Source organism: Sciurus vulgaris, assembly GCF_902686455.1.
Source record: "Sciurus vulgaris genome assembly, chromosome: 12".
NCBI classification, from domain to species: domain Eukaryota; kingdom Metazoa; phylum Chordata; class Mammalia; order Rodentia; family Sciuridae; genus Sciurus; species Sciurus vulgaris.
Genome location: NC_136473.1, coordinates 3,946,266 through 3,958,628, shown reverse-complemented (window position 1 = coordinate 3,958,628; position 12,363 = coordinate 3,946,266). Strand labels below are relative to the sequence as shown.

The 12,363-nt window shown below is 50.4% G+C and overlaps 1 protein-coding gene across 2 annotated transcripts in view; it reads right to left on the bottom strand.

Moving 5' to 3' along the window:
• The window catches only part of EDARADD (EDAR associated via death domain), a 51,297-nt gene that overhangs the window by 25,742 nt on the left and 13,192 nt on the right, over positions 1 to 12,363 (bottom strand). For both annotated transcript variants that reach the window (XM_079106893.1, XM_079106894.1), the window contains exons 3-4: positions 10,391 to 10,430; positions 5,981 to 6,039 (exon numbers count right to left, since the gene is read on the bottom strand). In XM_079106893.1, coding sequence (XP_078963019.1) covers positions 5,981 to 6,039; positions 10,391 to 10,430 — 99 coding nt within the window. The remainder of the gene's footprint in view (positions 1 to 5,980; positions 6,040 to 10,390; positions 10,431 to 12,363) is intronic.

Genomic DNA, 12,363 nt, shown 5'->3' with positions numbered 1-12,363 from the left:
CCAGGCAGCTGCCTGAAGGACCGCAAGGCCGCGACTCACGACACCTGACTTTCAGAAACCGCGAAGCGGAGTGGTCATGATAGAGCGGTGCTGGCAAAGGACACGCAGATGCGGCACAGGAACAGAGGGAGTCCAGAGGTGAGCCATACCGCCACGGGCCCATGGTCGCTGACAAAGGGGCATGGTGTGGCAAGAGAGCCCTGCTAGTGTTAAACAAACAAAGGTGCTGGGTCATGGCTCAGTGGTGGACCACTGGCCTAGCATGTGTGAGGCACTGGGTTCCGGTCTCAGCACCACATATAACTAAGTGAATAAAATAAAGATCCATCGACAACTAAAAAAAAAAAAAAAAAAAAAAAAAACCAGGTGCTGAGACAACTGGACATCCATGCAGAGAGAGAGAGACACAGACTTTACACCCTTCACAAAAATCAACTCCAGGGTCACAGACCTGAAGGTGTAATGCGAAACTACAAAACTCTTAGAAGAGAACAGGAGGAAGTCTGGCTGACCTCGGCAATGACTCCTGAGGGACAGCAGCAGCACCCACAGGAGAAAGAACTGCTAAGGCAGACTTGGACAAAATGAGAATGTTCTGCTTTGCCAAGGACACTGTCAGAAGAACAGGAAGGCAAGGCAGACTGGGAAAAAATGTCTACAAACGACACATCTGAAAATGGACTGTCGTCCAAATATTCAAAGAAACCTCAAAACTCAATAAGAACAACACCAATAACCAACTAAAACTGAACCAAAAGCCTGAGCAGACACCCCACTGAAGAAGACACACAGGTGGAAAATTCACTTATTGAAAGATGCTCCACATCCTGTGTCTTCGTGGAAATGAAATGACACAAGAGAGTGGCAGGCAGCTGCTACCATGGCCAGGACCCAGACCAGAGGCGGAGGAAAGGCAGCCGCAGGGGCTCCTGCTCACCTCCTGCAGGAAGACAGAAGAGTCTGGGAGGACGGCGGCTGCTTCTTATGAAAGTCAGCGCCCTCTTACCCTGGAGCTGGCATTTACTCAAAGCAATTAACACGTGCACACAAAGGCCCGCACACGGGTGTGTGGCAGCTCTGTTCACAACGGACGAGAGTTCTGGGAGCCCAGACGTCCTTGAACAGGTGAGTGATGAGCGTACTGTGCTCCACCCAGACAGTGGATGTCACTGCTCCCGGGAAAGCAGTGAGCGAGGCCAGGAAGAGACCAACAGGAACCCAGGTATGTGTTAGGAGGGAAAGCAGCCCATTTGGAAAGGCCACCGCTGTGACTCCACCCCCCAGGACATTCTGGAAAAGGCAAGACTAGGGGGCCAGTGACAAGCTGAGATGTGGCCAGGGGCTGGGGGAGGGCAGGAGGAAGAGGCAGATGGGGCATCGTCAGGGCAGCAGAATTACTCTGTACACTAGAATCATCACGTGTCCAAAGCCACAGAAGACACACGCGTGTCCCTCGTGGACACTATAAACTTTTGGAGGTAAAGACTGTCACTGTGAGTTCACTGACCATAACCTGTGTGGCCATGCTGTAGGGGATATTGATGGAGGAGGAGGTTGGAGCGGTGGGCAGGTGGCAAATGGGAAATCTCTGTACTTTCCACTCCATTTTGCTGTCAATCTAAAACTGCACTGAATTCTAAAAAAATGGATAATCCACCGGCTAGACCACGGGTTCCCTGGTGTGGGAGAGACACACTGGCATCGGTTCCTGTTGCTCCAACTATGCCTTTGCTTTTCCGCTGCCCAGACAAGCCACCTTCCCGGTCTTGGCCCCAACATGGTCCTGGCCACCAGCCGGTCCCAGGGCTCCCTAGGTCCCGTGGGCCGCCGGGCACGAGCCTGCTCATCCTCGCTCAGGTGTTGCTGCTGCGTGGGTCTCTTGTGTGTGACTCGCACAGCCGTGGACTGAGTGCTGTCCCCACAGAGGTGCACTGCGCCCCGAGCCTTTGTGCCTCAGAAGTGTCATTTGGAGTGGAGAACGAGTCACAACGAGGTCACCGGGTGAGCCCTAACCCGAAATGACTGGTGTGCGATGGCGAGGGGGATGGGGACACTGAGACAGACACGTGGGAGGGAGGTGACTGCCGGGGAGTGAGACCTGGAGTAGCGCGTCCCTGGTTTCCTTGGCCGGCCCGCATGAGGGGTGCTGTCACAGCACCCCTGTCACAAGCAGCCCTAGCTCCCCAACCGGGGGTTCAAATCATGCGCTTTCCTCCTGATTCTCCCTGCCCAGCCCAGACCCAGGCCCTCCAGACCACTTCCCCACATGACCACAACAACGGCCGGGGTCTCACAGCCTTAGCGTTTCTTCCTGTCTACCCCGAACACGCCGCCGCTGGGAGAATGTTCGCTGAACTCTCGGAGACTCTCACGGAGACTTCACCTCCTCTGTCCCACACCCAGACCTGACCTCCCTGAATTTGCTATTTACACTGTTACTAGCAACTTTCTTCAGCCTGCCTCATCTTTCCTGTCTCCCTGGGTCCTGGCTGTGGTCAAGGGACCATCGCTTAAGCCCCAACACCTTCCACCCACCCGCTCTGACACTCACGGCCCCAGGGCCCTGGCCTCGACTCTCCTTCCAGTCCACTGCCCAGGGTCTTCAAGGACAGCTGCAGCTCCTGGCCATGCTCACTGTCCAGAGACCCCCAGGCGTGCTCATACCATCCCACCACCAGAGGACTCTGGCCCTGGCCCATGGCCCCGTTTCCATGTCACACGTGATCATATCTTGCTGCCACTGACTAGGACAGTGGAGCCACGTGGAGCCACGGGGTGGAAGGTACCCTGGGTGAAGCGTGCATGACACATCAAACAACAAAACCAGCAACGAGATGACCAGCAGTTATTTGCAATTTTCTATAACTGTGCCCATAAAAATGTAGAAGGGAATTTATCAAGGTGACAAACAGTTCGTACTGAATGGTGGAATTGCGGGTGAGTTCTTCCACTTTTCTAGAATCTACATTTTATTTATTGTTATTTTTAAAGTAAACTTTTTATTTCAGAACAGTTTCAGATTTACAGAAAATTGGAGAAGACGGCCTGAAGGGCTCCTGTTATACTACATTTGCTTTTTCTTATTACTAACTTCTCACATTAGGATGGTAACTACAGGGGCCAGTAACCAATGTGGTTTCTAAAACTTAAAATCCTTAGTTTTGTAAAGCCAAGAAAACAATGTAGAAGAAAGTGTCAGTCTTTCCATAACCCCTCAGTTCCAAATTAGCATCCTAAATATTGACTATTTCCCTCATGTTAGTATCACTTCAGACGCCCCTTGGCACAGGTTCTTGCATGCAAAGTGGAATAAATTGTGCTCTACCCCATTAGCCATGTGCTTGTGTGTGTAGAAGAGTTAAGAATGGCATGGCTGCTGAATGAAGGTCACAGGAAATGTCCTCTGGAGACTTTAAACAGCAAGCCCGCCTCCTGGGAGCTCACCTGTGTGCAGCCCTCTCCAGCAAGTCTGTAAGTTCTGCCTGGGCTTCTGCCTCCCTTCGCCCCTCCCACCTCTTCATGTCCAAGAGTGCTCGGTCCCCCGGGTGACACGGCTAGGAGGTAGAGAGCTTGCCTGGCAATGCAGGAGGCCCCAGGTTCCCTCCCCAACACCACACATAGAGAACAAAAAACCTGAGACCAGATGGTCTCAGATTATATAGTCAATAATCAATTATTGCAGGGGCAGGGCAGCTCCAGTAATCAGGGCATCTAGTAAATGACTGAAAGGGGAGGGTTATTCCCAAGGCCATCTTAGACATCAGGTGCTGCAGGATTCAAAGAAAGGCGGCTGAAATTAAGGGAGAGGATTTTTTGTGTTCAAACCAAGAATCATTTCCAGCTTGCTTTTAATGTCTGAACTATAGAAAATGGAGGGTAGGTTGCCTTTCTTTTTTCTTTATTCCCCCCACTCCCTTTAAATGTTTCTTCCCTAGTGAGTTTTCTTTGTTCTAAGTGCCAAGTTGGTTTCAAAGAATCTTTCTGTCTCTAGCAGTTAGAACAAATCCTATAGATTATAAAAATGAACAGCCAACTGAAGCAGCTAGCTTTACATTCCCACTTTTATAGGAAGAGAAGATATTTGGTTTTAAAACAGAACTTCAGAAATCTCAAATAGGTCTTTCCTCCTTTTTTTAGTTGATAAATACATTTTCATCTTTTAGGACAGTCCCTAATGATACAGCCAGAACTCTAACACTAACGTTAGGGAACCTTAGTCTTCCCTAACACTGATCACCTTGTCACATACATTCTATACCTAATCTGAAGCGGTTCTGGAAAACCCCTAAAAATAAACTAAAAACACATCATTCTTTTCAGCTTCAAGGAAAAAAGGTGAGGGGAGAAACTGTCAAAGGTACTGACGGCGGCTAGGAAGGAAGAATGTTTACTTTGGGTTTAGTGAAATTGTGCAAATTCAGCCAGTCAGTGGGTTGTCATTTCAAGAAAAGTGCTGACTATAAGGACAGAAAAGTCCCAACTTCACAGTCCACGGCTGAACCCCTGTCCCACCCCCCAATGAAAAGCACCCTTGGCAGTTTCCAGGAGAGCTGTGCTTTGCAATTAACATTACTTATAAAAGAAATGATGTACCCCCATTTGTGTACAATGAATCGAAATGCAGTTTGTAAAAAAATTTTAAAAAAATAAATAAATTTAAATAAATACCAAAAAAATTACTTATTCTACCAAATACTGTGTGACTTTGCTTTCTTACAGAGGTGATCTGCCTGCCTAAGAATAACATTACTGAAGATTTATTACAGACTGATGTTTTTAGAGCAAGACCAAACAAAACTTACTAAAAATCAACTTAGTTTATGAAAGGAACAGGTACGAACCAGCCTGTCTTGAGCCAAGACATGCTTCTGAGACATTTAATGCCTCACCCAGAGTTTAGCAGATTTCAGGTGTGATGCTACTTTGCTGCTGTGCTTTGAGTGAACAGAGGTGGACCAGACAGGGCGAGAAAAAACCAAAGCTCCGGGTGACCCAAGGAAGCCTCTGGAAGGGTGTACAGCCAAAGGGGAGCAGGGGACTTACAAGCAACCCTCCCTGGGTTCTGCTGCTGTCGTCATTGTTTTGGTTATTATGATGTTTTGCACAATCTGAACTTTAAAATAATAAATCTTCTCTCGTGATCAGAACACAACAAACATCTGCTTTTGGGAAAAAGACATTGTGTGAAAGTCTGACTTCTGAAGGGAGGTCAGTAGGGTAGACCGAGCAGATCCTGGGAGGGTGGTGGGCAGGGTAGGGAGGTTAGGGGACTGGGATTGACCAAAAGATGTCACGCCCATGTCTGAAAACTGCAGAACAGGTCCCACCGTTATGTATAATTATAATGCACCAATTAAACAATTTTTAACAAAGGAATTTAAAAATAAAAACTAAAAAGTTTGACTTCTGAAATCTGAAAAAAGATTTTACGAACCATTATAAAAATGTCGTGTTACGCTATCCAGTTTTGTGATGTCTTAAAAAAATTTCACACCCACTCACACCCACAAGAAGGAAAGTTACTCCCCTTTCTAACTCACTAAATGTCAATCTTCTGTTCTCATCAAGTTGGTAAATACTTATTTCAAAGACTGGGCTGAAGCCATATGGTTATTAGAAGTAACAGAGGTTGCTGGAAATATTGCCTGAGTGGACACTGAAAGACCATTTTCGATCTTACTTTCTCACCTAGAAACCATTATTCATTCTTTATTTTTAAGGCTCTATTTGGTCATCCTTGAAATCCTTTTAGGTGGATTACCACGTAGCTAGGGGGTGACAGGATACAGCTGAGGGGCTGGGGTTGTGGCTCAGTGGTGGAGGGCTTGTCTCGCAGGTATGAGGCGCTGGGTTCAAATTTCAGCACCACATTAAAGTAAATAAATAAAATAAAGGTATTGTGTCCATCTACAACTAAAAAGAATACCAAAAATTTATTGAAAATTAATAAATAAAAGGAAACAGTTGAAATTATTCTTACCTGGTCTTGCTCATCAGGATTTGGTGGGCTGTTCAAAGTAACCGCGTCACACTCTTCAACTGGTGGGGAGGGAAGAAAAGACTCAAAGCTTGAAGAAATCACCCGCTGCAGTGTAAGACCCCAAGGGAAGGCCTGACGCCACACGCTGCTCTGACGCCTCGTGGAACTCTGTGGCCGTGAGTGGCCACCTGCACCTTCTCCTTCCTGCTCTTCCCAAGGTCAGTCCCTGCCACACATGCTCCTCCTCCAGGGCTGAGGCCCACTTCCACTCATGTCTGCACAGCTGGGTCCAGTTCCCTGCCAGCCTGTGGGGTCATCAAACCAAGCCACCACGTTCTCCTGTGGGAGCCAGAGGCACCCCGTCCTGCAGACTCTACGAAGCCTGCCCCCCACCCCTGGCCACCCGTTCCCCAGAGCAGCCTGGTAGGATCCAGCATGGTGCAGGGTCCTTCTCCTCCAGCTTTATGTGTGGCCCGTAAGTGACCGTCTGTGTCATCTGTCCAGGGCCAAATGTCATGTGTTTGGCTGTCCCCAGAACCCCAGGACGGGATCCCTCCCTCACCACAGGGCAAAGAAGAGGCAGTCAGGCCAAATGTCACAACTAACATGATGGCCCAGCCTCGGCGACCCTGGAGGGCATTTGGTCAGAGTTGATGAACTTCTCTGATAACTGTCTTCCAGGACGTGCGGAAGGCTGCCTGGGGCGGCCACCAGTGCCGAGGGATTGAACTGTGGCCTGGGTGCCGCATTGTCTTATCCTGGGGGTTTTCCTCCTCTTCTCGTCTAAAGTGCTCCCTCAGCCCAGAGGAAAACTGCTACGAACAAGACCTCAGTGTGGAGCACCGTGGACCCCGGCCGGTGTCGGGCGGGGGTCTCTGAGCCCCACCTGCTCAGGCAGCGGCAGCAGAGCCCCCACCTGACTGCTGCTGAGGTTCTACTGCTCAGGCGGGAGCTTCCGGGCACTGCGTTAGCCCGGTGACCCCACTGGCCGCCTGTGCCATGCATGGTTCTGGACACTGATCACGCACCAGTGTGGGGGTTCCTCAGCAAGGTCTGCAGAAGGAAGGGTGCTCACCACCCAGGCAGAACTCCACATGGCTCCCAGCTTGATGATGTCCAGGCAAGGGCAGTGACCCCGTCTGTCCCTGGGCCGCTCTCCCCTGGCTGCTGTCTTTGTGTTCCCCTGACCACTAGGGGCACCGGGGTATAACGCCAAGGCAGGCTGCACCCAGGTCTGGTGACAAAGGGAGGGGGTATTGGGTACACCATGTGCTCCTGGGGCACAGAACCTGGCCAAGAACCTGGCCAAGAACCTGCGCTTGACTTAGCGCTGCCCTACCAGCACTCCGAAGGGCCAAGTTTGCCTTCAGGACTCCATGGCCGGATCCAGACCACAGACAAAACCCCCAAATCAGATGTGGACCCAGCCCCAGGGAGATCCATGGGCATTCCCTGGAGGAAGCATCACAACAGGGAACTTGTTTGTCATGCAGATTCAGGGCCCCTAAGACAACACCAAATTCAAATTCCACAAAGCTGTTAGCAATGGAGTCTACTTCTTTCTACCTTTTCAATTCACTATATGACTTTTTGAGAAATACAGGAAAGGACAGAGGTGGCCCACCAGAGAAAAGGAAATGCCAAATCTTGACTGACTTCTGTGAACACCTGTCTACGTGCCAGTTCTCGCCCTGGGAAGAGTGGTTCAGATATGGGAATTCTTTGGAAGGAGAGCCACACTGGCTTCAGAACACTCTAGCTAGCAATTTCTAGGCAGAATCAGGAACTACGGGTAAAAGAAGCCCCAGTCTCACTCGAGTCCTGAGTCCCGCACCTGCACACTCCCAGCAGAGCCACCAGAAAAGAGCCTCCCCAGAGTACACCCCAGAAGCCCCTGAGGCCTGGGGGGTGATGGAAAGGAAGCTCTGCATTTGACCCTAGTGATGAGACAGGTTAAGTGGTAACTCAGATGCAGATGCACTAGGCTCCCCCGGGTGACCTGCGGTAAAACCCCTCCAGTTGGGCCTGCGTTGCAGAACCGCTGTGTGCTGTTGGTGAAGACTGTGAAGCCTGCTCAACCAGCTGAGGAAAATGAACTTTGAGGACTTTTAAACCATATGGAAATTGTCCTCTACTAAACCAAGTGCCCCCCAAATCACTCGAATGTTGGAATCCTAGTGGGTACTTAATTAGATTACACTTAACTTGCAGGTCTACAACTTAGTCTCTACTAATTCATATGGATTTTCTTTCCCTAAAAACAACTTTAGACACCAGAAATATCTAATGATGATACTGTCCCCATCTGTGAAATTGAAGAAAAATACGAGCAGACATTAAATTGTTTTATTACTAAATACCAATGTTGGAGTACGACTTTCAACTTCCAACCATGGTTCATTTACCTACAAAAGGATGTATTTATCTGAAGAGAACAATTATGCATTGAATATTTTTCACCGTGAATAAGGACAAAGGAAAGGCCTAAGGTATGGCTTCCAAAGTCGTATTTCTCAGCACTCATGATGGATTTCAGCTGAGATTCTGTGAAATTCAAATTCTAGGAGAAACCCAGCAGTACTGCCAGCATGGGATGGGCTGCTAAGCAATAGTCCTTTCCTTTCAAAACAGGAAATCGCATTCAAGGCTGATAAAGAGAGTTTGAGACAGATGCGCCATGATGCTGTACCAAGGCAGCCCCCCTGGCCACTCTGCTCGGACCCTTTGGGAGTCCTCTGTTCCCATCTCCCACCATTCTGTGGCCAGCTTTCCTGCCACACCTGGCCATGCGCACCAGGCAGCCTCTGCACTGCCCTCACTGAGTTCTCACGAGCACCCCGGGAGGCGGATGCTCACCTTGTCCTGCCAGCACCCTGAGACCTGCAGTCCAGGCCCTCTGCGCAGCCCCAGCGCGTTCTCTCTTCTTTGGCAGGCTCTCAAGTGGCTCTGTCCCCAGCCACACAGGCGTGAGCTCAAGGGCAGTTCTGGGTCCCATTCCAGACCCACAAAACCAGGGTCTCAGGATCTGCATTTCAAACAAGCTCCCCAATAAGTCTGAGAACCAAGCACTTTCCACTTCCTGCCAAGATAGGTCCCCCATCTGGGACCCAGAGACTCTGAGGTCATCCACGGAGAGGGCCAAGGGGAGGGAGTGTGCCAGAAACCTCCCCCGCACAGCCGGGGTCTGGACCACACCACTCCAGGGCGAAGAGAAGAGAAGATTGGCACTAATGGAGTCCCTTCAAGGGCCAGGGGAAGAACCTGGGGGTAGGGAGAGGAGAGCTCTGGCCGAACCCTGGACTTAGCAAGGACTGCCCAGGTGGGAAGTTCCCTGTGTCCCCACAACCACAAGAACTGCTGGGGAAACCCACGAGGGCAGGGGCTAGGCAGGCCACCCTCTGCAGTGACCAGAAGCCAGGTGTCCCTGCCGTCCCTGAAGCTGGGCACGTTTGATGGTCCCCACCCCATATCATCTCTGAGTGTTAACAGAGTGCAAGGTAAGGGCTCCAGAGTGACAACCAGCAATTTAGCCTCCATAACACGTGACTTTGAAAACCATATTGCAGACCTTTCCTTTGTCCTCATTCAGTATGGAAAATGTTAGGTGCATAGTTTCTCATCTCCAAATAAGAATGAAAAGCTGGGGACTGGCCCCTGGACGGACTGCGCGAACCTACGCCTGAGACTCAGGTTATAAAAGAGCTTTACTGGTTTGTTTTTGTTCCTGGCCAGCCTCGCTTGTCCCTTGCTGGCCCCAGAATGCTCTTCTGATTTGCGTGGGACCCACCCATGCCCACCCCCATCTGACCTTGAGACTCAGACTTGGCCAACCTCCCCCATCTTCCTGATGGCAGTAAGTGACCCAGGGATGGATAGGAGTCCAACCTGCCTCCTCACAGTCACCCCTACACAGTGCTGGGAGGCTGCCTCCTCCCTCTCTGCCCTCTGGCACAGCGCGGCCTGAACCTGGCAGCACCCGGGACTGCCCTTCCCTCCACACGGGGACTCCTGCCGAGAACCAAACCATCCCGGAAGGGAAAGAGACTGAGCCTGGGCGCATCAGGAAGTCTCGGGATCCAGCCGCACCCAGGGGCCCCTGAGCCAGTAGGCCCCTCCCCCACTTCTGAAACCAATTTGAGTTAGATCTGTCGCTCAGGATAGAGACCTGGCTATCTACACTTTTATTCTTGTAAAAACCCCCTTAGAAATCATATTATAAAACTGGCATTAGATAATTTACGTATTTTAATAGAAAGTCATTTGTGAACTTTTTAGTCATGTAACAGGTGAGCTAAATTGTCGTTATGTTTCTGTTTGAGAACTTTAAACAGTGAAAAATTACTTAGACGAGTGCTTTGTTCACGATAGGAAAGCATCGCAAGTTCGAGGGTTTATATTAACCGTACGTACCTTTAGGGAGTCCCGTATCTTGAATGGGATATTTGTCTGACTGTAGAAACCAACAGAAGAGGAGAGTTATTTTTAAATGTCAGTTATAAGATCAAAGTGAAAAGAAAGCTTTGTCTTTCAATTTAAAACATGATTTCCATTTAAAACCTTGGAAATGTTTAGCCTTAGACCTATTAGTCCTCACCCATTGATGTTTTTTCTTCTCAGTTTGTAGAAATGAAATCAAGGTTGAAAACAAGTCAGTGCTGGAACACGAAACAGAAAGAGGCTCTCTCTAACTTCCTCGGCTCTGACCACTAAACCACACTTCCTCTCTTCTACAGGGCTATCCTCCCTATCTATTTCCTGCAGCTTGAAGCATTTGTTTCCAGGCACCGTTGGGGCGGACCCATTTCTGCTCCTCATTTCTGTGGCAGTCATTCGGGCCAAGAAGGGTGTGTTCTGGGCAGTGCTCCCCATCGCATGCTCTGCCCTGGGTTCAAATCCTAGGAGACTCCAAGGTGACCTGTGTCGCCTGCACAGAGAGCTAAAGCTCAGCCACTGACTCGTGCAGCTCTGCACAGGCTTCGAGGCACCAGTGCAAGGCAGCCCTGCCACAGGAAGTTCAAATGGCGCATCTCTTAAGGCTGCTCTTTTTAATTCCTTCACCCCTATCTGGAGGTAGCTAATGTTCCAGAAACTTGTTTTAGATTAAACAATGCAGCCATTCTCTGAAGACCTCCTGAGAGGGGTCCCTGTCCTGTCCCCAAGCCCTGCTCACTGCAGGCCTCACCGTGCCCTTAGACAGGAGGCATGTTTCATGCCTCCCCGTGGAGTTAGTCCTCTGAGCTGGGCAGTTGACTTTCAGGACCTCCAGAAGCATCCAACTGTCTCCCAAGGCAACTGAAGTAAGTCAGAATCGATCGCAGGTGACAGGGGAGACCAAGGGCTCTGCCCCGGGGAAGTCAGCTCTTCTCCCTCTGCATGGCCTGGCTCTGACTGGAAAGCACTCATCCATGTCCTCAGACAGGTGGTGAGTTTTTCCACAGAAGGACTACAGTGGCCGCACCCCCAGATTTGGACTCAGAGTTAAGTGGAGATCTAGAGAAAGGGTCTGTGCTCGAGCACACAGGCTGGAGTGAGCGCCGGTCTCCTGGAGGAAGCGATGCTGGAGAGCCCAAGCCCAGCACTTGGGTGAACCCGAGGAGGGAGCAAGGTTGCTACAAACAGCAGATGCAGCAGGAACAAGGGGACCTGTCAGCTGGAGCAGAGAGGAAGACGGCGCTGAGCATGAGCTGAGGGAGCCAGTTTCCTAGGAGGATCATGATGTGAAGCCCAGGGATTTAGATACAGGTTCTCAGGAAGCTGCTTCATGGAACGTCAGGTGCCATCTGTCCTGTGCCCAGCTCTGCACATGGGGAGATGGACAGCATGGTGTTTGGGAAGTCAGACAACCAAGAGATCACACTTCAGTGAGAAAAAAAGTAGGGGCTAGGTGACTAAGGAGGGACAACCAGAAGGTCCCAAGCAGGGAAGATGCACAGGAGCTGGGTAGGTGAGGAGGCAGATTTCCTCCCAGAGGGAACAGCGTGAACAGTGTCCCAGGAAGGTGAGAGGATGTGCCGTGGCCAATCAGCAGCAGAGAGCTGCACACACCCTGCTCAGCAGGTGAGCTGTGGACCTGAGATAAAGCCATAGAGGACTCACCTGCCAGGCCAGGGAGGAGGCCCCGCATCCTGCACGCAGCAAGGATGTCATGGACTGAACCGCATCTCCCAGAACAAGGACATTCTGAAGTCCCAACCCCTCATCTCTCAGAGTGTGATCTTATTTGGAAATAGGGTTGTTATGATGTCATCTGCTAAGATGAGGTCATACTAAATTAGGGGGAACGCAGTAGGGGGTGTCCTCCTAAGACTAGAGGGCTGGGGGCGTGGCTCAGTGGTGGACAGCTTGCCCAGCATGTGCAAGGTCCTGGGTTCCATCCCCAGCAC